The sequence below is a fragment of the Clupea harengus genome, chromosome 15 (genome assembly GCF_900700415.2).
Source record: "Clupea harengus chromosome 15, Ch_v2.0.2, whole genome shotgun sequence".
NCBI lineage: Eukaryota > Metazoa > Chordata > Actinopteri > Clupeiformes > Clupeidae > Clupea > Clupea harengus.
Genome location: NC_045166.1, coordinates 1,319,417 through 1,344,561, shown reverse-complemented (window position 1 = coordinate 1,344,561; position 25,145 = coordinate 1,319,417). Strand labels below are relative to the sequence as shown.

Here is a 25,145-nt window from a genome sequence, read left to right as displayed (position 1 = left end):
GTAATTGATGGTATATCCATTAGCAAGAATGATGGCAAATGTCCCTACTGTGAATTGACACATATGTCTACTATGAATTGACACAGACAAAATAACCTACTACCTATAGTTTTACAGTTTTCTGGTATTCTGTGGACCTTTTGGCAGGGTATTGTTGAGTAAAGCTGGAGCTGTGATTTGAAGCATGGGTGTTGTGTTGTGTTGTGTCTGAGCAGACGAGGGACTTCTGCATCATCTCGGTGCCCAAGCTGGCCCCAGAGTTCCCGCTGCTGCAGTCCTTCTTGCGTGTGGTCCCTCACCACACCAGCAGCCTGCCCCAGGAGCTGTACATCTTCCACAGGGCCGGCCTGCTCAAGTAACAGACTGCCCTCTACATATAGATATTTTATTTTTGATTTCATAATATACATATACATTGGTGGTTTTTTTTAGTGTCACATTTCGACTATGTGATCACCTTTTGTGGTTACTAGAATGCCTTCCCCTGTCAGATCTTCACGTCAGATTGACCTGCAACACACGTTTTCATAAAAAAAGGTCCTTTTACATCTGTGAGCCAGAGACCCTCACCTGTGTTCTCTCTCCTCCCTGCAGGACGTTTGACGTGAGAGTGGCTGTGTCCACCGACATGCCTGCTGTCCAAGACCTGGTAAAGCAGCTCAGTCTGCACGAGTCCCTCCTGAAGGACCTGGACTTCTTCTTCAAGGCCCGTCAAGACCCGGTCTGTTTAACCCAGCTCCAACTCACAAGCATCAGCCAGCACACGCACACAAAGCAGTCCAACCCCACAACACTGCTGAGCGTCAACCCTGAGTCTCAACAATGAATCTCAATTTAGTTTAGTTAATTTCAAATCCAACAGTTTGTCAGATCCATTGCATGCTTCAGCACACTCATAACATAGCTCAGCATTGACAATCCATGAATCTCAATTTATTCACTTAGCTGAAAGACCAAGAGCTGGGGTTGGGGGAAGGAAGTGAATGAACAGTTTGGACTGCTTGCGCCCAGACTTGGAGAGAATGGTTGACAACGCTTCTCTTTTTTAATGAAACTGGGCTTTGTGCATGGATCAGGGTACCAGCTGTCAGCCCGCAGTGGTTCCAACATCACGCTTCAGGGGAGAGAAGATGGTATTTTGTCTGAATCTGGGGCCATTTGTGCATGTAATCCCTTGGACTGCATGTGCCGTGGTTGTTTCTAGGCGAGATGGTGTGATAACAGAGCTCTCTCTCTCTCTCTCTCTCTCTCTCTCTCTCTCTCTGTTTCTCTGTGTCTCTCTCTCTCTCTCTCTCTCTCTCTCTCTCTGTTTCTCTGTCTCTCTCCCCCTCTCCCACCATCTCTTTTAGGATGGAACCCCTTTGCAAGCATGTGTAGCTGTGGTTCAGAGGCAAATTGTTGGAGTAATGATCATCAGAAATGAACAGGTGAATGCCACTTGGAACATTTTTCACATTTGACAACAAAAGAAATTGAGGTAATTACCACTTTGTTCAACCCTCTCTCTCTCCCTCTATCTCTCTCTCTCTCTCCCTCTATCTCTCTCTCTCTCTCTTTCTCCACCCCTCTCTCTCTGACTTCATCTCTGCGTCTGCCTGACATCTCTGGTAGGACATAGAGTACATCAGAGCGAACTACAACATTGAGAACTTCGTCTACTTCAGCTATCACAGGCAGGAGGAGCACGGCCAGCTGTGCCACTTGGCTCTCAACCCCACCTTCCAGCACCACGCCAAGCACTTCCTCAAGGAGGCGCTGCGCCTCACCCACAAGACCTGCCTCTACTACCCCATCTACCCTCCACTCCACAAGCAGGAGGTCAGCAGAACATACATCTCTCTGTCCCTCTCGCTCTACAATGCTCCTGCTCGCTTGCTCATTCACAGTGGCTGAATTGATTGTGCAACAACAACAACAACAACAACAATGGTAACAACATCTCAGGAAAGAATGCACTGCAGCTGCATATGGCTTAGACTCCCATTCCTTTTTCTTTCTCTCTCTGCCTCTCTCTCTCTCTCACACACACATACAATCACTTTACTCTCTGCCTCTCTCTACCTCTCTCACACACACATACAATCACTTTACTCTCTGCCTCTCTCTTTCTCTTTACCTCTCACACACACATACAATCACTTTACTCTCTACATCTCTCTCTCTCTCACACACACATACAATCACTTTACTCTCTACATCTCTCTCTCTCTCACACACACATACAATCACTTTACTCTCTGCCTCTCTCTTTCTCTTTACCTCTCTCACACACACATACAATCACTTTACTCTCTGCCTCTCTCTTTCTCTCACACACACATACAATCACTTTACTCTCTGCCTCTCTCTTTCTCTCTACCTCTCTCACACACACATACAATCACTTTACTCTCTGCCTCTCTCTACCTCTCTCACACACACATACAATCACTTTACTCTCTGCCTCTCTCTACCTCTCTCACACACACATACAATCACTTTACTCTCTGCCTCTCTCTTTCTCTCTCACACACACATACAATCACTTTACTCTCTGCCTCTCTCTTTCTCTCTACGTCTCTCTCACACACACATACAATCACTTTACTCTCTGCCTCTCTCTTTCTCTCTACGTCTCTCTCACACACACATACAATCACTTTACTCTCTGCCTCTCTCTACCTCTCTCACACACACATACAATCACTTTACTCTCTGCCTCTCTCTTTCTCTTTACCTCTCTCACACACACATACAATCACTTTACTCTCTGCCTCTCTCTACCTCTCTCACACACACATACAATCACTTTACTCTCTGCCTCTCTCTTTCTCTCTACGTCTCTCTCACACACACATACAATCACTTTACTCTCTGCCTCTCTCTTTCTCTCTACCTCTCTCACACACACATACAATCACTTTACTCTCTGCCTCTCTCTTTCTCTCTACCTCTCTCACACACACATACAATCACTTTACTCTCTGCCTCTCTCGTTCTCTTTCATTTCCCTTTCTCTCTCTCTCCTCTCTCCCTCTCTTCGCTCAGTTGGTAGAATTCCATCCACACCTCATTATCTCTCTCTCTCTCTCTCCTTCCGACACACAAGAAAGCTCTCTCTCTCTCTCTCTCTCGCTCTCTCTCTTCCTCCTATCCCTCTCTTTCTCAGTGCCCACTCAGTAACACCTCTCCCACCGTGTGGGGATTTCACACTCTCTCTCTCTCTCTCTCTCTCTCTCTCACTCTCTCTCTCTCTCTCTCTCTCTCTCTCTCTCTCTCTCTCTCTCTCTCTCTCTCTCTCTGTGTATTGGGGAGGTAGCAGGTGCTGCTGGGTTTGGGAGGCCCGCTTGGCTGTGATGCCATGAGACGCCACTCTCTCTCAGCATTGAGGCTTCCTCGCTTCATCTGCTAATTACCTTGTACAAATATGTGCCAGATTGAAAGATGATAAGGTGTAAATAGAATAATGGAAAACTAACAGACTGGAAGAGGGAGTGGGAATTCGAGGGAACGGGAGAGAGCGGAAGCGATAAAGAGAGAGAGACAGAGATGCCAGTTCAGTGTCTGCAGAGCGGGCATAGCCTCGAGAGATCACACTTTGCTAACCCTGGTTAGCATTGAGATATTTTGCACTGTAAACCTTGTTACAGACTTCTTTGCCCTGCGTGGCACCATTATGAAACATTATCTGACATCATTATCATGCTTCTGTTAGTCACTTCACCAATAGGAGTGTAAGAATGCGCCCTAAATGGTCTTCTACAGTGGCTGACCAAATAGAGCGCATCCACAACCATGCACCGTACATTAACTGTGGACAAAAGTGTCTTGGCAGTTGTTAACAAGTTCAAATACACAAAATACTTTGTTAGTGTCTCTTTATCTGCCCTCTCTCCCCGTACCTTCTAGAAATCCTGTGCCCACTACCTCACCGCGGCGCTGAACTACATGGTGCCCGTCCGCCCGCGCCGGCAGATCATCTTCCCTCTGGAGGAGCTTGGCATGAACGCGCCATCGCAGCTGATCACCAATGAGCAGGTGAGAAAGCAGTCATGGCGGAGGGGAGCGGGCACTGCCAGCAATGCTGTGCAGACATACGGCAGACAGGGGAGATGGGCGAGGAAGGAGGAGGAGGAGAGGAACAGGGTGCTGCAGACTGTGAGAGACAGAGTGAGGAGGGAGGAATGGAAGAGTGGAGACATAAGTGGTTTGGATGGGTAGCACATGGAGGAGCCTCGGAGATCACCCACGGTGAGATGAACTGCCGGGCACAACATGGCCATGTTGGGTAGATCCGTGGTAAACAGTGAAGAGAAGATGGTAGGCTATATACTTAAATATGGAAAATGATATTGTGATATTTTGTGGGGAAAATTATGGAAAATAGTTTTGACACTGAGCTGAGAGGAGTCTGTCAGTGTATGATGTTACAGCTTTTCCACAAGGTGGCACTGTTTTGTAGTTGAATATCATGACCCAAACTGCTCACCCCTAAGTGTGTGAGCTTTTTTTTCCTTTCTTTTTTTTTTTTTTTTAAATAATTCATTCGATGTTCCGCCCTTTCCATTTAATAATTAAGCACCCATGTCTCCAGACCAGCCCCACATCACCACATGTTTCAACGTGTCAGAACAACACCTTTAAATGAAGCGGATTGAACGCGAGGGTCGGAGCTTGTTTATGACCCCCCCCAGACAAGCCCCCAGGTTATTTAGCAGCCTGTGTTTGTGTGGCAGATGGCGCCGGGCACAGATGGCAGGGGAAAAAATGTTTACCGCTGCTGTTTGACAGGTAAAACAGACACCGCTGCTCAGCCAGCAACCGCTAACGGCACTGGCCAGCATCCTGCCACAGCGACACCTGTTCACCTGTCCCCCACCGCTCCCCCTCCACCCTCTCCCCCATCCATCCGTCCGTCCGTCCGTCCGTCCCCCGTCCATCCGTCTGTCCTCGCGTGTCCCCCACCATGTGTCCTAACTCTGAGCTGACTGCACCCGGCACAAGCATGTGCTGACATGTGAGTCTGGGGAACAAACACGGCTAATGGGCCCGGGCTGATGGGCGAGAGAGAGAGAGAGGTGCTGTTTGTTGCCACGCTGTGTCATCACATTAATCACAGTGTGCCCACATTACTCTGGAGCGGGGGCATCCATGGGGAAAGCTTCTTTGCATATGCTGTGTGTTCGGGATAGTGTGGTGTTTGGGCACGGTGGCATAACAGGTGTTGGGCTTTCAGGTGGTACTGATCATGTGTATATGTATGTGTGTGTCTTTATGTGTGTGTGTGTGTGTGTTTGTGTGAATGAATGCTGTGTGTGTGAGTGTGAATGTGTTTATGGGTCTCTCTGTGCGTGGATCACTCCAGCTCTGTGCATTAACCTGGCAGCAGGTACACCTGTGCATATTCTCTTTCACTCAGCAGCACCCATTTCCAAGCTCCACTCAGTATCGCGGCAACCGCAGGTTTCCAGGTTGCCGTGCAGATAAGAGAACGTCTGGTGTCTTTGTTTTCCCCTCTCTCCCTCCCTCCTCTCTCTTTCTCTTTCCCTCTCTTCCTCTCTCTTTCTTTCCACCATGACCCCTCTAAGCCCCGTGTCAGGCATGGATGCAGTAATCATGTTTAAAGCACCTGTTCCCTCTGTCAACAGTGGATCGTGTTACCGCAGGCCGCCCTAGTCAGGCTCAGGACCATTATGGCCCTGGAAAGGTTATGCGTCTCCACTGCCACCCAGTCACAAGGCTACACCAGCCGGCCCAGAGCTGTGCTCTCCATCTTCGTGCGCTGTAGCATCCAGATATCCTCATATTAATAACCTGACGCAGTTCATTATGATGTGTGGATAACAAAAGCTATGCTAATCAAGTCACTAGAATTGTTCCTTGTGCATTTATGCTCCAAAGCAAGACCGGTGAACATACATGGACATCTATCCAAAGAGGGACTAAGTGTAATAGGAGTTTTTGCATTTGAATAGTTGACCACATGCTTTCACTAACCCTGGCTAGCATGTTCGAGCGGTTTGAGTGATTGTGGTGAGGAGTGTAGTATGCACCTCATTAGATCTTGTCAGCGTCGGCCACTTCATGTCGCTGATGTTTGTGAGGACGAAACATGATATGAATAGAGCTCTCGTATTGGATTAAACAAAGATGCCCTCCCCCTGAGAGGAGCACGTGGAGAGGGCGGAGGTGCGCTGAGCGGGGCAGCTCTGCCTGGGGGAACATTATGAGCTGATTACAGGGGCCAGGTCTGCCTCCAGGTGCCTGGGCCTTTTCCTGTACAACTGCCATTTTCCATCAAGCAAGGTGTACGGTGGAAGCTACCCATCCAATTATTAACACTCAAGGGCCAATTAGAGCAGCAAGCGTTTGGAGAGATGATCAACCAAGCGTGGCAGCTGCTGAGAGTCGAATACATTCGGAGGCTGGCAGTATGTTCCCTCGTTAATTTTTCTCCCAGTACAACAGGGTCAGAAATGCTCTTACATTTGGAAATTTCGATATGTTAAATTCTCAGGAGCACAGTGTGCTCCATAAAATGTTCTTTTTATTTTTTCGGGGGGCGAAGGAGAGCTGGCAGCAGCACTCTCTCACTCAGTCTCAATACTTAATGCAGACCCCGTCAAAGATTAAAGGAAATTTCTTCTTCTTCTTCCTCGCAGTGTTACAATGTAGCAGCATTCCCAAATGTAAGTTTCTTTTCTTTCTTTTTAAGTGAGCGGCGGCACATTCTGGCTGTTAAGTGCTTGATGAAAATCTCGGGGCTGCTCGTGGGCCCATTTTCATTCAAAGGGAGCCGACAGACGGTGAAAAGCAAAGGAGAAAAGCTCCTTGTGAGGCATAATCAGAAGCACAGCTTTCAGGAATGTGGTAATTGTCTTTGGCCAATGCTTTAAAGCCCAAATAAATGTCTAAAAGCTACTGGGCTAAGCCAATGCGATATGAGAGCAGGCTTTGCCAGGCTACCGGCGCAGACTAATGCGCTAACAGGTGAGGGTGTTGCATAGCAAATGCCTTTTGATAAACTCGTTTCTTTGAACCTTCTTGCCATCTCTCCTTCTCTCTCTCACTTTCTCTCTCTTTTTTACTCTCTCTCTCTCTCTCTCGGTCTCTATCTATTTATTTATCTATCTCTGTCATCTAAATCAGCAACCGTATGCACTCAACCATTTCAATCGGAAGCTGACCATGGAGCCAAAAGTCACCATCAATGCCAGGATAGTGGTTGTGGGAGCGTCGGACACAGGCCTGTCCTTCCTGGAGGTGTTCATCTTTTGGTGAGTAAATATTTGGCCCTGTGTGACATCACAACACAACCCCTTCAATCAAAGTTTGAGAAGTGATGAATTTGCAGGCTGCTAAATGTACTGGCACTAATGCAATTCTTCTGGCAAATCACAATGCCATTGTTACACAAGTGGATTAGAAAAAAAAAGCATCATTCGAGAGATGATTTTAATGAGGGGGATGGATCTTTGGGATTTGTTGGAGGGGCTGTGATTGCCTGGAATATGACCTTAAAGCCTCATGTTACAATCTGCCACTCACTTCAACATGCATGTTGCACAGAGGCAATTAGTGTGTCTTTGTGTCCAAAGATAACGATGTCTTACTTTGCCCTTTTCTGACTCTGATTGCTGTTCCGAGGTAGGTATTTGCAATGTCCTTAATCAAACAGTAAAGGCACCGTGGTTATTTATTTTGGAATATATTATTGAAGAAGAACTCGAACTAATCATGTGAATTAGTCACTAAGTACTAAACTTACAGCGTAATATCACCGCCGCCGTAATATCACCAAGGGAGAGAATAAGCAAGAAGTGAAATAAGGAGATATTCTTCTCTTTTCGTTCCAAAAAAAAGTGTGTTGTCTTGAATGATGATGTTTCTGGTAACGATTGTCTGAAAAGTTTGTTGTATATCTTATTCTGAGTGAAAATTGAAGGGAACAATAGTTTGTGAATGTGGTGGCCGTACTGTAATAGGGTGTGAAACAGTACCGGTGAGTTGCGTTCTATGGTCCTGCGACCTGTCTAGTGAATATGAGGATGAGTGGGACTTTAAAACAGACATATTCTTGTGCTAAATTTATATATATATAACATGTAGGATTATTAGTTAAAGGCAAGAATATGTTTGGAAATTAATACTAAATGTAGAGGATCTACATTTATAACAGGACAGGGATATACACTATCATAATAAGAAGTTAAAAAAAAGCTGCAAGCAGCAATCATCGGGGTCCACGCAGAATGTGTGAACTGCCCCAAGTAGGGAATGGTTGAATCACTTCAATGGGTGAAAGAGGACCATTTGAATTTTGGAATTGTTACATACGGATTTACAGACAAAAATATTTTTTTAGACAGGCCAAACCATGCCAGAGGAACCGGGGTAAACATGTTGTAGCTTGTTGTAGTGACATGTTATGGCTGATTTGTTTGAAATTGGGTATATAGCTTCTATATGCTATTATCAATGAGCTTACAACATTTTATTAAGATTGGACATTCACTCAGGCATGTGTTGGCGGCTGAATTTTGATTGGCCGACGGCCGTTGGTGGCTATTTTTTGGAGCGAGCCAAATTAAACTTTAGGAGATGTGAGTATTTCAAGTATGAGTATACAACATTTCAAAATTTTGGTCGAAGCGGTTTTTGCGATATTGAAATGTGTCAGTTGTACCAATCCCTATAAGTACATTTTTGGGGAAATAGCATCCTCATTTGGCAATAAGGATTGTGTTACGAGACTGCGTCATCATGTAACAGAGTGGTTCAGACAAAATGTTTCAGCAGCTGAGAAAAGTGCTTTCTGTGAAAGAGATTTACTCCCTCTGGCGTGGACTTTGGGCTTTTGGGCTTTTGTAATTATTATGCAGACCATTTACATGCAAAGCTATGTATATAATACACTAAAGGAAAGGGAAAAACTGGACGTTTTAATGCTTCAACTTTAATGCTTGTATGTTGGACTCTATTTGGTTCTAATAGTCCCCAAAAGTCAAACTGATTGCATTATTTCGTACATTTAAAATAGTCCTGCTTTTATCCGGTTCTACTTTCTTTCTGTACTTTAGAAGGAACCCCATATTTTTGGAAATTGCCACGGATCATTCAGGCCCAAAATGGCAGAGCTCTCTGTTTGTGTTGCGCTGTCCTTTTAGAGATTAACTGTTCCAGCAAACAATACCCCCACACCTCCGCTCGCTCGCTCGCTTGCCTGAAAGCTGATAACTGCCTGGCAACCTGGGTCATTTTTTGTCAGTCTGGGCATGAGAGAGAGAGAGAAAGGGAGAGAGAGATGGAGCAATAAAAAAAAGAGAAAGGAGACGAGGGGAGTAATCAAGATGGCAATGAGGGAGAGGAGAGAGGGAGGGTCGGACAGAGAATGACGACCAGGGGGAAAAAAAGACGGTTGAGTGTGGAATGCGAAAAGAGACAACCTTTTGAAAGCGTGAGTGAGGTGGGGTGAGAGAGAGAGAGGTGTAGAGCTCTGTGGAGGGTGCCTGCCCAGCTTGGCTTGGAAATCTGACACAGCAAATCCCAGCGGGGTCGTTCAGAAAAGGGCCTGCTGGACCACCACTGGCAGGGTGTATTCTACCCCACAGACGGGGCTAGGAGTCGGTCCCTTAGCCTTACGCCTGCTGAGATCCAGATGTAGAGACGCACTGCCACCCGTGGTAGGGCCCAGCCCAGCCCACCAAGCCAGGAGGAATAGTTTATGACAGATCCTCAAAATGAACTCCACGTGATCATATTATTAACAGCAATCAGCTGCCACTATTCATTTATTTTGTCCATGTGATAAAGTGGATAGTTGTTTTTTTTCAGGGACAAAATTAGAGGAAGTTCAGATAGTGAAGTTCACATCAGAGAGAGAGCGAGAGAGAGAGAGAGCGTGGTGGCAGCAGGCACGCAGCTGCCACTGACCTGAGGTGTGGTGCAGGGAGCGGGCAGCGCTGCTGTTCCTTTAATTAGCATTGGGCGCCACTGTTCTCCTGTCAGCTCAGCGCTGCACCAATCTGTGCGTGCTGTCACTAATGATGTGACTAATGAGGCAGTTAGTGTCCACTAAAGCCACTAAAGCTGGGGACGGCCCTGCCCAGGAACAGTGATGGATGATTTAGAGTAGGGGGTTGTGTCTGTCTTTTACACACACACACTCTCTCTCTCTCTCTCTCCCCCCCCCCCCCCCCCCCCCCCCCCCCCCACACGTCCCACTGAGCACCCTTATCAGCCAAGTCCAAACGGCCTTCCCTCAGCTTTCCCTGGGCTCAGAGGGACTAAAGTTCACCCCCCACCCACCCCTTACCGCCTACCCCCACTCGCCACTCCCCAAACCCCCGCCCATCTCTCTCTCCAGCCCCCACGCCCTCCACCCCTCAACCTCTGCCCACCCCCTCCACTCCATCACCCAGTGGGACGCGGGGTCACGGCAGGGAAACGGGCGCAGACAGATAAGATGCATGAGTCGCTTTGGTGGTCAGGGACCCGGGCCACAATGGCCGTCTGTCAGCCGCTGATAAGGGACAGAAAGGAGCAACGGCGAGGGGACGCACGGCGGGTAATTTGGTCAAGTCCACCCACTAGCAGGAAGGGGGGGGGGGGGCGGTCCACGAGCCGCTGTAACCCCTGTGACGGGCAGGCAGTGATTAACTCGGCACACTGGGGTCAGCGGGACGGAAGAGACCTTCCTCTGGATGGAGATAAGAGAGAAGGGTGTGCGGAGATTGGACTCAGAAGTCAGACATAACTGTGCACAGGACATCCTTGGAGATATCAAACAGGAATCCAAGATCATCAATCCCATCTTCAGTTCTTCCCTGTAGACAAATATAGTGAAATGATGCAGGAGTGTGTGTGTGAGTTATGTGCAGACAGTGGCCTGTGACCATCATCAACATGGTTGAGATTGAGACGAACCACCGTGTGCACCATCACACCTGTCATGGCAGCCTTTAGACTTCATCACTTCTTCTTTACTCGTTAGCTAGCCTCTGCTCCCGCTTGTGGCTGAAACCTCCGAATGAAGACGTAGCTTCCTATCCCACCCTTCTTGTGGAGTTGTTGGCAGCCAGCGCCAAGGATCAATCTCCGTTGTGCAGAACGCAGGCAGATCTGCAGGAGGTCGGCGAGACAAAGCCAGACCATGGACAAGCTGGTCCGGGCGCACTCTCCCTTCTTTTCCACATGCATTCACGTTTTTTTTGTTTTCCGGCCCAGCACGGACGGAGATAATGTCTTTCTCTGGCGCGCACAAAAGAAGTAATTTACATGACAAGAGACCTTTTACACTCCCGAGGGTAAACCCAGAAGGGTAACACTACACACAGGAGACAAAAAAGAGAAAGAGAGAAAGAGATGGGGGGATAAAAAGATGACAAAACAAAGGGAGGGTGGGGAGGGGGGCTCTTTACAATGATGCTTGCAGTGTGCCTGCGTCAGAGAGGAATGGATGGAGAGATGTCGGCATACCACCACCCCCCTCCCCTCATCTGCTTCTTCCACTTCAAGGAGAATAATCTCACACACACACATTCATGCACAGACAAATCACACACAATAACTTTTGAACACAAACAAACACACACACTCACACACACACACACACACACACACACACTCTCAGAACATACACTTAGCTACTCTCCAGCTTTTGTTCCTCCCAGTAATGGTACACCACAGCGCTGTGAGCTGCTTCGTTTTGTGATCCTTCTCATCTCAGCACTCTCCTCCCTACTTCAGAAAATAAGTAGACGGCGAAAAAACACATAGACGCGCACACACACACACAGACACATACTTACACACACACACACACTTACACACCCACACACACACACACACACATACTTACACACACTCACATAGGCATGTGCAAACACGCTCACTCATCCAAGCACAAGTAGGACCCCACGTTTTAAGCAGCGGGTGCAGGAACACAGTCTGCAGAAGACCAAGCGAATGTAAAGGGTTAAAATGTTTTTGGAGCGTAATTGGCATAAACTAAAATTTCCCAACGAAATAGCCATGACTGCTTCTGTTTACTCCCAGTGCCTCCCTGCCTGTAGCGAAAGCATCTCATGAGAGAGGGAGAGGCAGAGCAGAGCAGAGCAGGAAGAATACCAGGAATGTCTGCAGAGAGAGCAGCACTCAGTCTAATTCACAAGGCCTCTTAATGGCCTCTCATCCTTACTCGTCCTTTTCCCCCCTCTTTTGTTTCCTGTCTTGGTCCTCTCCAGCCCTCATCTCAGGTTCAACAACATCACTTTGATCTCCACTCACGGCAGCCCAGCCAGTCACAGCAATGAGGCCACCAGGTTCCTGGGTACAAGGTACGAACTAGCCTCTTTAGGACTCCTCTCCCCGGCGAAGTCTCGCTGCCCAATTACATGTGGTCTCAGACAGGAGTCTCAGACAGACTGAAGCAAGGTCATGTACAGTATATGTGTATGTCTGTGCCTGCATGTGTGTGTGTGGATATGCCTATAGAAATACATGCTGTATGCTTCCATACTCATCACTGTCTACAGGTGTCTTCCTGTTTGTATATGGTTGTCAGTGCTTTATGCTAACAAGCAATATGTGTATGTGTTGACAGAGAGACAGAGACTGACCTTTGTCATTCTGCTTACTTGTAGCCATGGCTACACGGCCAGGGCCCATGCCCAGCTATCTTTGCGCTCCTGGATAAACGTTGTGACGGGTAAGATGATCGGCATCGACCGGGCGTCCAAACACGTACTGGTGACAGGCGGCAGGAGAGTGCCTTACGACCATCTCATCCTCTGCACTGGAGAACAGTACCAGGTTACTGACATTATCAGCTATTAACACAAATGCAAAAGTGTAATGGAATGACATTCTAATAAATGTAATAAATTCTGAGCTCCGATGGGAGTGATTGACTCTTACCTGTAGGTCCCCTGTCCAACTGGAGTGGACATCAGTAGGCTGGCCTCCAGTGCTGGCATCATCCCTCTCCAGCCAAGGCAGACCTACACAGGGGCCGTGCCCTCCAACCTCTTCACCCTCAACGATGAGCTCGACTGCCAGGCTGCCTACAGCTGGCTGGTCAACAACTTCATAGAGCAACGTCATGTCAACTTCACAGAGCAGCAAAGCATGTCCACCTCCAATAGTATGTACAGTGCATACACAATACCTCATAATACATGGCTACGCTCACACCACGTACACACACACACACACAAAAACACACACACACAGACACGCACATGGAAAGCAAGAACACAAATACATATATACACCGTACTGGTTTTGACCAGAGGCTACGGAACAAGTCATAGAAATACAAAAACAGGCACACGAAGAAACTCATACAGACTGTCACACACCAACACAAACAACAGTCTCATAGACCACAAGGGTTTGAAGAGCAGAATTAGTAATATCACACACACACACACACACACACAAAAACACACACCAAGACAAACCACAAACACACCCTTCCACTGCTGCTTCCTGTGCACGCTCATTACACCCAGTGTGCACCCAACTGCCACAGACTCATTAGAGCCTAATTAGGCCGAGTCAAATCTCTCTCCACTCTCAGACGGACAGGCCCATAAGTCTGACTCCGCCATCCATTTACAGAGAGCCAGGGATTAATCTGTGGGCTGAAGGCAGAGGAGAGATCCAGTGATCCGTGCCTGATTAAGCCTATTATATTAGCTAATTACAGCCTTCGCTAACAATCAGGGATGTCCAGCAATTATGAGAAAATGCAAATTATGCAGGCGCATGCAGAGGATATCAATTTGCAAGATTAGTCAATTTCCCAGAATAGAGGCCCTGTTTGTGTTTGTGCATGAGACTAGATGGAATGATTTGTTCAGCTTTCACATTAGCAAGTCTTTGTCAGCTCTTGTATGTTTTTTTCCCCCTTGCAATATGTTGTGTGTCTTCTGAATACAGACATTCTTTTTTCATGTGAAATCAGGGCATCTCTTGTGGGGTTACATCTGCAGAAAGCTTTAATAAAAAAGAGATTATCCCTGAGGGAATGTCCGAGAGGTGGGCATTTAAGTGGAGCCTTGAAACTGCCTGGAAAAGGTATATTGAGGGCTCCTGTGTGTCAGGACAGCGGTTGTACTTCAGCACCATGGACAGAGCCCACTGGAGTATATGATTAGGAGCTCACAGGGAGAGAAAAAGATAGTTTTAAATCGTCAACTAGAGAAGACAGTAACAACTCCCAAATCAAATTAAATAATAATTCACAGAAAACAAAAATTACTTTTATTCAGCCCTTTTTCATTAGTGTTATTGTCAAGAGTTGTTCCTGTTACTAAAGATAGTTACATTCACATTTGGACACCTGGTAACATAAGAGTGTCTATTTGTCGAGGCAGTTTTATTGCAGAGCCCCCCCCCCCCCCCCCCCCCCCCCCCACACACACACACACACACACACACACACAAACACTCACTCTCAAACAAACACACACACTCTCTCTCTCACACACACACACACACACACACACACACACACACAAACAAACACACAAACACTCACACACACACACACACACACTCTCTCACACAAACACACACACACAAACACTCACTCTCACACAAACACAGACACTCTCTCTCACACACACAAACACACACACTCTCTCTCACACACACACACACACACACACACACACACACACACTCACTCTCACACACACACACTCGTGTGTGATTAGAGGAGATGAGGCCCAGCAGACTCTTTACTGAGTGGTTGCCTGTTGCTAAGTGACCTCCCTTGGTCTCATAGCATCAGAGATATTTGTCAAAAGGCCCTGCTGAATCACCTGCAATTCCTGCTCCACACACGGTGAATTGCATGACCCATGTTGCTCATTCTTGCTTGTTAGTCTTCTGGTTGTTGTTGTTGTTGTGGTGTTTTCTTTGGTTACATTTTATTTTGCCATAATAGATGTCCATTGGTTTTGATTTTGCTTAAAGCTATGGAGCCCGATATTCCTGTAGACCTACTGGACTTCTGTCCAGTTAAGATATAGTTCTTTCATGACAGGCGTTTTAATCAACCCCCTTAAAATCATTAGCTCCAGATTTAGATCCAGGTTTATATTAGACCTGAAAATAAAACATGTTTTATAGAACTACAGCAGTAGGGTTGGATGCCTTGACTTCAGGGGATTTGTGTTTTGTTCAGCCTCCTATCCTCTAGGGGACACTGTGGTGTATGGCAACAGCATTGATGTGTACAGCTGTGTGGAAGCCCTGATGGGCATGGGGGTATGTGGCTCCAGGATCCACCTGGTCCACCCACCCACTGACAGTCCGGGCTCCTGCTTCGATGACCCTACAGTGGCAGAAGCCGTGATGAGGGCCTTGGGCAAGAGTGGCATCCACATTCACCACAACTGCTTATTGGCTCAGTGGAATGATGGACAACACCCTGACCCTATCACGTCAGTATCCTTCACTACTGATGGACCTCCCCTCCGACTGAAGTGTGCGGTACGTTTTTTATTCGTACAGGAAGCTTGATTGAATCAGTTGTTGAGTTGTTGACTGTAAAGCCAACAGTTTATTTCATGGAATTTTAGATCAACCCATTTCCTTGTTATGGTTTCATATGAAATGAAATGCATATCAAGGATTCACTGAATACGCTGTGATTTAGTAAACCAAAGTTGCATTTTATCTGTTCAATGTGTCAGTGTTGCTTGAGCAGATACTATAATTGTATCAAAAGTGACAAGTAAGTGTTTTTCAGTGCTATTCAGTACTCCTGCTTGTTAGGTGTTCAAACCTTTTATGTTACTGGCTTTCAGCTTTCAGAGCTTTTATTCACATTTGCCATTAGAAGTGTCCTAATAACATGTGTCTGCTACCCTCTTTTGGATGGAGAACATTTTTAAGAGAAAAATTGTATCCCTTGCAGGTTTTTCTGAACCTTTCCACCAAAGGCGTCGACTACGACGCCTTCAAAACCATCAACGATGCCTGCCTGGTGTACGACGGGCGGCTGGTCATTGACACCACCTTCCACACCAACGACTCCACCATCAGAGCCGCCGGCCCCATGACCAAGTTCGCCCGCCGCTACCACGCAGACCAGTGGTCCCACGGGCACTTCAACTCGAAGGAAGTGGGCCAGGAGCTGGCCACCGTGCTCCTGCCCTTCTTCGACCCGACGCTGGAGTTCATCAGCGAACCCCCCACTGACGTGGACCGCCTCATACCCCTCTACAGCCAGGCCAAGATCCAAGGTCTGCACACACAGGCAGTGTACATACATAGACAGGGTTGATCGGTGGCTTGGGAAAGATGGGGAACATGACAAAGACTGACCTAAAACTGTTAGTGAAACTAACTTAAAGGAACCTCCTTACCCTGTCCACTGTTAAGCGGGCTTTGGATCGTTGCTTCAACAAAAACATCTCAATTTAGGAACAACAAAAATACATACTCTTCTCATTGTTTTCAACATTAATACATAAAGTGATCTAATTTAAAAACACACGGTTTACTCTCATCAAACTTAGGGAGCACTTTTCACTAGCATCAATAAAATCACATGGGTTTTCATGTGTTCTTTTCCCAGATTGAATCCAACTCATAGTCTTAAGCTATTCAGTCTGCCTGAGCGCTGTTATTATTGTAAATGCTCTGGTCTCGGTGCGTGGCAGCAGATCCCTTGATCTGCTACAGAGAGGGGAGGTCTTTTGTAATGCAATGTAAAAGCATGCTTTTACAGCACAGCGGCATTGTCCTTCAGGCCGCTTGCAAACAGCGGGCACCACTGCTCTCCACTCCGCTGCCCTTAGCACACTCCGCCCGTGGTGATGGAATCCTAGACATTCTCATTCATCATCTCTTATTGGAGAGAGATGAGTCATAGGAATATGGCTCCTCTGTGTTGTGTGTGGTTTGCACAAAGGCTAAACAAGGTCGCTCTGCATAAGGCATTAACAATACAACCACTTCTGTTTGTCCGCATTGTAGTCAGTGTGCCATCCTTGCACCTGTTGGTCTCGCTCTCTGGAAACGGCTGCATGCTGCTCTTGTGTATCATCTTCATCTTCCATCATCTTCCTCACTGATATCATCCCAAAAACAGGCCACTGATATTGGGAGATGCTTCGTGGCAGTTCTGCTTCATTCTTTCAGTTGCATGTGATGGATTCTGAGTAAAACGCCAACACTTGAGAAGGACCAGAGAGACGAGGTGAAGGATTTTGACGTTTATTTCAAATGCAGGGAGCATTTAGCATAACATTTATACCAGGCAGGTAGTAATATCAGCATATTTAGTCGGCATGATTCAACTACTCAGCATAAATCAGGCAGTTATAAGGTACAGGACAGAGATGAATAATGTCTGCACCACAGAAGGTCCATTGGTGACGCAGGGAACTCTAGTCCAGGGCACAGGACAGACAGTGTGGGTTGTTTATGGCTATCTCACCGTCTGAGAACCATAGGAACATTTTGGCATCACCTCAGGGAAGGCCTGGGGAGCTGATAAGACACCTGAAAAGGACATTACTTTCTTTTTACCTTAAAAAATGGGAATTATTTATGGCTTCAAGGATTTGAACAGGAGTGGCTCTGGTCCATCACGTGTCATGGACAAAAAGAAGCCTTGAGCAGGCTGCAGTGCGTAGGGTAGTAAGCAAATGCTGGGTATAACACACTGAGTCGAATACGAGTTGTTATTTTGGAAAATGTCTCATACTTGATTCCTCCTCAGCACAGAAAAATGTCAAGTGTCCACAGATAACAGCAAGGGCACCAGAGAGAGTGAAGAGAAGCTAATGGGATTTTCCATGGCTCAAATTTGCAAGTCAGATGCCCAGACACCCTTGTAAAACTCCCCGCATCACCGAGAATATAATGAAAGATAGTGCACTCACACAGCCAATGAATTTCTTAATTTTGAAAGATTATCTCCACCTCTTCACCTCTCTTTCTTTCTTGTGCTACTGTCAATCCATCTGCCACGGCACGTTCTCCTTTGAAGATTCCAACTCTCTAAAAAGGTCCGATCAATAAACTACGCTTCTCATGCTATTCCAAAATGTCAATATAATCAATGCCAATGTTTCAGCCATGTTGGATGTTTCCTTCTATTCCATTTACAAGGAGACACACCTGCTCGAATCACAACGGTTCCTCTGGGGGATTGGGTTAGATTGGCCCAGGGCAAGGGGCATGTTACACACTCAACAGGTCTTATCACAGCTGGAAATACCTTTCCCCCTCCATTGTTTTCCAATCAAGCAGAGATGGATTACATGTGTGTTGTGTGTTGTGCTGTGTGCACAGGTGCCAGACTGCCTGGAGGGTTCAGCTACCTGCATGCCACAAGACCAGCTGTTTGGTTGAAGCCCCCTAGGGATTCAGATGTAAGTCTTATTTTGACTAGCGAAATGCTTCAGTGTGTCTAAAAACAATACGTTTGAGAAGAAATGCTTTTGGTTATGTCCTTGTTTACTTGTAGTCTCTGTGAATGGATTATACTGCAATGCTAACCCATAGTGATGCTTGACTCAGAATACGTGGATTAAATGGCTAAAACATCTTAGAGCTATAAATCAATTCACTGGGTTGGTTTAATTGATGGCTTGTCCCACAGAAAAGCCAATAATGAACTAGTACCATCTCTGCCCATTGATTGTTAGGCAATCTTGCTGTCTGTTCCTCAGGGTAAGGACATCATCACTGGGAGTACAGAGACGGGCGACTACTTCCGGCTGCACCTTAACCAGCACGGCATGGTGGACACCATCACCTGTCTGTCCATCAAGCCGCTGCCGCTGTCCAACTACCTGTGTCTGTACGGCAAACATGAGCAGCTGCTCAACCACCTGTGCTCGCGCTACGATGAAGGCCTGGTTCATGACCTCTACAGGTAATACCCCCAGTCAACAAAAGGATTTTTTTTTTTTACACGACAGGGCCATATTGTTTCAAACATGGGGAATGGAGCATTGAATACAATTCCAGTGGCTCGTCCACATCGGCACTGCTTCTTACTAAAAGATTGCAAATGGTGCCTTAGGATGGTTCCTTGGACATGTTTAGATTAGTGAACTCAGTGAGCCTGAACCATTTGCTTTGAACTTGCGCAATGGTTTAGAAAAGACAGCCAATGGCTTGCCTCCTTTTTCAGACATATTAGACATCTGAAAAGGTAAATTCTTTACATTGATAGACCCCTTTAATCTGGATTAGAATAGCAGTGTGTAGCACATATTAGGCAACCATGTCATTAACATCACAAGACTCTGGTAATGTAGGCAGGTCATCTGCATCATGTGAATAAGCAATCCACAGAAAAGCCCTCATGATATTACATCCCCCCTGTTAGCTGCCTCGCTGCACACAGATTTCCTGTCTGTGCTCCTGCTCCAACTGTTTGTCTGTTGAGATCCATGTCTGGAGATGGATGACCTCTTTTCTAATATTTTCACTCAGGCGACCCCTGCGTATCGGGGGCCCATTGTCCCTGGGTCTAATCTGTGTGTGCAGGTGTCCAATCTGCTCAGCTCCTCTGTGGCCTGACAATGGCTCAGGCCCCCCAGTGGTGGTCATGAGGCTCTCTAACACTTATTAAATGTGGATTCCTCACTGGCTGTTGTCACAAGGCCTGAATGAGGCCCCTCTCAATGTCATTATTAGAGCTGGCTGAACATCAAGAACCGTTAAAATAATTGATTGACCATGCTGTTGTACTCGGGCTATTAAATGAGGATGCTAAATGTGGTTGTGTGTGTGTGTGTGTGTGTGTATGTGTGTGTGTGTGTTTGTGTGGAGGCGGAATGGTGTTTGTGTGTGTGTGTGTGTTTTTGTTTGTGTGTGTGTGCGCTGTTCCAAAACAACATGGACACCTTTTGTTTTGATCATTATTAGCTACTTCCGGGAGAGATGGTGCCCGGCAATTTATCACGACCGCTTCCCTGATTTCGAGGAGGATATGCACCAGATCATGGAATCCACTAACATACAGGTTGCTGTATCTTCCTTTAGACTCTTTCAACCTTGTGTCGGATTTTGTGTGATGTAGTTTTGTTTTTTCACCATGTGCATTTGTGTGTGCACCAGGGTGTAGTTCTCCACGTGTATGTAGTATATATACGTCCTGCTACTCTACTTTGTATGGCCCTTAAATGAAAGGTGAATTCACTCTAATCCTACAGGAGGGGAGAATGCCAGTAGTAGTGTCTGAATTCTGTTTTGTCTCCAGTTCCAGGGCAACGCCGTGTCTATGCCTGAACTCATTCAGAGACTGGTGGAGGGTAAAGTGGAAGTCACAGAGGACCCAGAGCTGTTCCTCGGGAAGAGTTTTCAAAACAGCGAGGGATTAACCTCCTTGAAGAAGAGCGCCCTCAATTACCTTAAGTACAACAGATACCATCTGACCATGTATGCACAGGCAGGATTACCCTGAGTGCACCACATTTCACAGTTTCCTGCCGTGTGTCTCTGCACTATTCTAAATGCAAAACTCCTTTTTGTTGTGGTTTCACAGAGGCATTGTCATGGTTTCATTTCTGATTCTCATTTAGTTTCATGTTCTAATATGTTTTTTTTGTTGTTGTTGTTGTTGAACAAAACACACATAAATAAAAAAAATACTTGTGCTGGCTCCTCACAAAATTCGTCCACATGCTGTCTGGATGTAAAGTGTGGATTGGAAGAATCTGACATCATTACAGACATACTATAGAAAGTCATTCTGCTGCCGAGGGAGGTGCACTTGCTGCCCTTTAGGAGTTCTGGCAGCTGTATGTTAATTGAGAACAAATCTTCACCGCTCCTCTCGCGCAACAGCACACGCCGCTGAACAAACACCCGCACACGCGCGCCCTGACGCATGAGCTCGGTCAGGCATCTATTTTGCCCATTAACTTTTATCTATTATCGCGCGGTATGGGTATTCTAACACGTCAATTGACATGGTTCAATGATATTAAATTGGGGATCAGCCTTCTGTCTAATTTAGTTTTACAAAAAGCGATTTGTGTGAGTGGAATAATGAGCTGCCATACACCTTAGAAATAATACATTTTTACTACTTGCTTTAACATTTTACTAAAGACATTTTACGGGTTTTCTTGCGTATTCATTAAAACCAATGAATTTTGAACTCCATAGTTAGTCCAGTATTCCATTGTTTGTTGAGTATGCTTGCCAAGCAAATACGGTTCGATGATAGTACAAAACAAAAATTCCTGGAGGACAGTCTTAATTCTTTGACAGTGTGCTAATTTAACTTCGCCCCGCAGCAGCTTTATGCTAATGAGCAGAACAGTGGGCCCCGCAGCTTGATGCGGGGCTTTCGCGTGCCTGGAAAATAATCATTCCTACAGACAAGTGGATGTGTCAAAATGAGCTTGGGGCACTTAGTATAGAAAGACAACATGGAATGATTAGAGTTTGAATCATTTCCAAATGTTGGAATTGTTTGTAATACTTTTACCTTTTGTAGAATTCGCTAGGAATTAATTTAGTGACATATATCTTCTTAAAACGATTAAGCCGTGAAATTAATTTGATGTTATCTAATTTACAAACTACCCACGGGGTCTGATTACCAGATACTAGCCTATATCATATATTGTACAACATTTGAAACCCTGTTTGGACATGTTCTGTTTACAACCGAATTAATGATCCACATGACAGGGTCCAGTCAAACCACAATCACTGAGGCATTAAAACAATCATAATCACTTCTTAGACGTGGATTTTAGGTAGGAGAAGAGTGATTTGGCCGAGAGACAGTGCATTTATAACCCCGCGGTAATCGTTCTTTGCCCCATTTGAAGATCTTTGTCCAACTGATTACGCCTCACGCTTCTCCCTCTCTCTCTCTCGACCAGATTGCTTGTGAGCCCTATTTTACCGTGCAATTTCCTTTTCACCCGCATACGGGGTGCAGACTGCACAAGCGTGGCTTTTGTGATGCAAAGCAGGGGACCCCCTCTTTTATTAATTATGTATGCGTAAGATGACTGATTCATATGTCCGGAATTCAACTGTCGTATCAAACACATGTCGCCATTGGCGCTTTGTTCAAACGCAAGACATTGCACAATAAATTATACATTTTATCAGTGTTCGTACAATGGGTGAATATGTTATTTTTGTTTCATGTGCTCAATCTATATTCTTTACTTTAAGGAAATAAGACAGAATCTGAAGCACTCTTGGACGTTGTTGTCCACACGATGCGCTGCTTTGTTGTCATTTTCCGTTGATGGGCAACCCCTCCCCTTTTTAATTTGGGATTCTGATGGTCTGGTAGTGACGGCCAGATCAGAGCCCCCCAAAGGAGCCACACAAAGCCGAGGCACGTGTGCATTTGTATAGAAACCCATCAGACCGTAAAAAGAGGTGGGTCCCGGCGTGTGCCCTTGTCGGGAAGGAAGGGGCGCGGGCCGCATTGTAATATAATAAACCTCAGGTACATCTGCTTAGCAATCTGCAAATCCTCCTACATTTTCACCCGACACCAAGCCTTCATACCCTCCCACTCACAAATCCATAGGGATCTTAGTTCCATCTGATTGGCTGAGGATGTGGCAACAAGGGGCGAGAACAATGTCATCATTTCTCCTTAAAAAGAGTGCTGCTATGCCTTACTGATGAAAAGCATTTCATGAAAAGAACGTCGAGACGCGGAGACACCACAGAAAACCGAAATATCATCGGTGTCCGCAATCCTCCAGACTCGGGATTTTTTTTTCTGTGACACCATTCGTCTCTCGCATCCCCTTTTTTCTAAAGTGCCTTCTGTTTAACCACCAAGATGCCCAGAGGATTTTTAGTGAAAAGGAACAAGAAAGCGACACCTGTTTCCTACAGAGTTCGCTCCGATGAGGAGGAACAGGGACAGTTCCCGGTCCTGCAGACTCAGGCGGATGCTCTGACAGCAGGCGCGTTCGTATCCAGCCCTGCTCGTGCTGCAACATCATCACCAAATAGTGAGCCAGGCCCGGAAACATCCAGGCAGGATGCTAAACCGGTTCAGTTTGGAAATCCGGAGGCGATGTACCAGGCGTTATACAGCCCCACCCGGCCCGTCAGCAAGGAGCATGAGCGGGCATATTTTGAAAGACGCTTCAATCTCGGTTCACCGGTCTCCGCGGAGTCATTCCCGACACCTGCGGCGCTCAATAGTTTAGATCACCTCCTGTTTGCACCGGTGGACCTAAAAATTGGAACCAGCAACAGCAATCGGAGCGGCACCACTAGCAGTGTCCCAACAACTGCTACAACCAATGCAACCAAAAGACCTTCATCCGACACGACCGAGCGCAAGAGCAGGCCAGCGCCTAAAAAACCCAAAGCAATCAGGAAACTGCAATTCGAGGATGAGGTCACAACTTCGCCAGTGCTTGGACTGAAAATAAAGGAGGCACCGATCGACCAAAAACCCTTATCCAAAGCTTCCGGGGGCGACAAGCCCCTCGGTGAGTTTGTCTGTCAGTTATGCAGAGAGGCATATGTCGACCCGTTCGCTCTCGCCCAGCACAAGTGCTCGCGCATCGTCAGAGTCGAGTACAGGTGTCCTGAGTGTGACAAGGTCTTCAGCTGTCCCGCTAACCTAGCGTCCCACAGACGCTGGCATAAGCCGAAACCTCAAAACGCAATGATGATATCTGGAAACCAGAACACCAAATCTGAGATCACTAAAATGCCCGCCGGGGATAAGGGTGCGTCAACAGAGATTGCTAAGGATACCGCGCGCACTGAGCTCGCAAGCGACAGGGACACACCCAGCCCGGGTGTGTCAGAGTCGGGATCTGAAGATGGGCTTTACGATTGTCACCACTGCAGCAAAAAGTTTAAACGTCAAGCTTATTTGAGGAAGCACATTGTATCTCATCACGCCTCCCAAACCCAAGATGCCGGCCTAGCTGCCCAAAGCGAAGGCAAACCGAAGACACCGCTCTCGTCAGATCAGTCTCAAAATCAAACGCCGCTGAATCTCAGCTCTACCGAGTGTCACTTATGCCCGGTTTGTGGTGAGAACTTTCCCAACAGAGTCAGCCAAGAGAGGCACGTTCGCCTTCAGCACTCCTCACAGGTGTACCCCTGCAAATACTGCCCTGCGATGTTCTACAGCTCCCCGGGACTTACGCGACACATCAACAAATGTCACCCGTCGGAAAACCGCCAAGTCATCCTGTTACAAATGCCTGTGCGTCCAGCCTGCTAAATCACAACTCAAAACAGTGCCTTCTCATGGAACCGATGTAGAGAACCAGGGAGTTTCACAACGCGAGGTGACTCTTAAAAAAGAAACAGGATGTTAAACTCCTCCAACGAACTTGAATGCTATATTTTCTGACGTAACTTAGTTTATCTGGAGAGTAAAACTAGACTGTTAAATTATTTTTCTAGGATCTCTGCACATGTGCTATAACGCATTAGCTTCTAGACCTAAGAGAGTGATATCCTAGCTGTGATGTGAGAAAATGCCTTTTTAATTCACAGGCCGTAAATGTACTTATCACTTTACTAGCTTTGATATAGCTTGTGAATCTGTGGACATTGGAATTTAGCTTTCCCCGACAAAAAAAAAAGAAAAACATTTTACATCCCGGAAATATTCCCTTTTAGCGTAGCCACAAATGCCTTGAAATAGAGTTCTCTACACTATCTTCTGCTGTACAATTGCCTTAATCATGTATCCTATCAAGTGATTGTTTGTTTGGACGTCTTATTTATCATCAATGCGTTTGGCAACAAATCGTAGCCTACACTTATTATTTTTATATAATTGCAATAAATTGACCTTCACATTTATTTAATTTATTTATGTATTTATTTATTGAAAATATTTATTGTTTCGTGGGAGTAATTTGTGAGTCGTGTTGACTTTGTTTTCATTGACATAGCCAAATGTTGTCTCTGTCAGACTTGCCGTCTAAGTTTGCCTAGATGCTTTCGATTAAGTTGAAGCGTACTAGCTTGCAATCCAAGACCATGACTTTGTAAAACCCATTGCCTTTAGGTACAATCATTGTTTACCAGCAGCTTATTTTGTAATCATTAGCTCTTAACATGCTTCTATGTTTCTGCAGTATTTGCTATGTGTCCAAATAATAAAAAATAAACAAAAACACTGTGGTTTAATAAATAGAGTTGAACTTATTGGTGAA

General features: G+C 46.1%; 2 protein-coding genes across 2 annotated transcripts in view; both read left to right on the top strand.

The window, feature by feature from the left end:
• Positions 1 to 22,805, top strand: part of cfap61 (cilia and flagella associated protein 61) — a 27,774-nt gene extending 4,969 nt beyond the window's left edge. Inside the window, exons 11-25 of the mRNA XM_031581482.2 lie at positions 216 to 355; positions 595 to 721; positions 1,350 to 1,427; positions 1,612 to 1,818; positions 3,889 to 4,017; positions 7,129 to 7,256; positions 12,225 to 12,317; positions 12,624 to 12,792; positions 12,904 to 13,123; positions 15,176 to 15,483; positions 15,911 to 16,238; positions 18,298 to 18,377; positions 18,678 to 18,883; positions 19,885 to 19,981; positions 20,219 to 22,805. Coding sequence (XP_031437342.1) covers positions 216 to 355; positions 595 to 721; positions 1,350 to 1,427; positions 1,612 to 1,818; positions 3,889 to 4,017; positions 7,129 to 7,256; positions 12,225 to 12,317; positions 12,624 to 12,792; positions 12,904 to 13,123; positions 15,176 to 15,483; positions 15,911 to 16,238; positions 18,298 to 18,377; positions 18,678 to 18,883; positions 19,885 to 19,981; positions 20,219 to 20,422 — 2,514 coding nt within the window. The 3' untranslated portion in view covers positions 20,423 to 22,805. The remainder of the gene's footprint in view (positions 1 to 215; positions 356 to 594; positions 722 to 1,349; positions 1,428 to 1,611; positions 1,819 to 3,888; positions 4,018 to 7,128; positions 7,257 to 12,224; positions 12,318 to 12,623; positions 12,793 to 12,903; positions 13,124 to 15,175; positions 15,484 to 15,910; positions 16,239 to 18,297; positions 18,378 to 18,677; positions 18,884 to 19,884; positions 19,982 to 20,218) is intronic.
• On the top strand, positions 22,777 to 25,145 carry insm1a (insulinoma-associated 1a). Its single transcript, XM_012823888.3, has one exon. It carries the CDS (start codon positions 22,787 to 22,789, stop codon positions 24,197 to 24,199), a length of 1,413 nt encoding a protein of 470 aa, XP_012679342.1. The 5' UTR covers positions 22,777 to 22,786; the 3' UTR covers positions 24,200 to 25,145.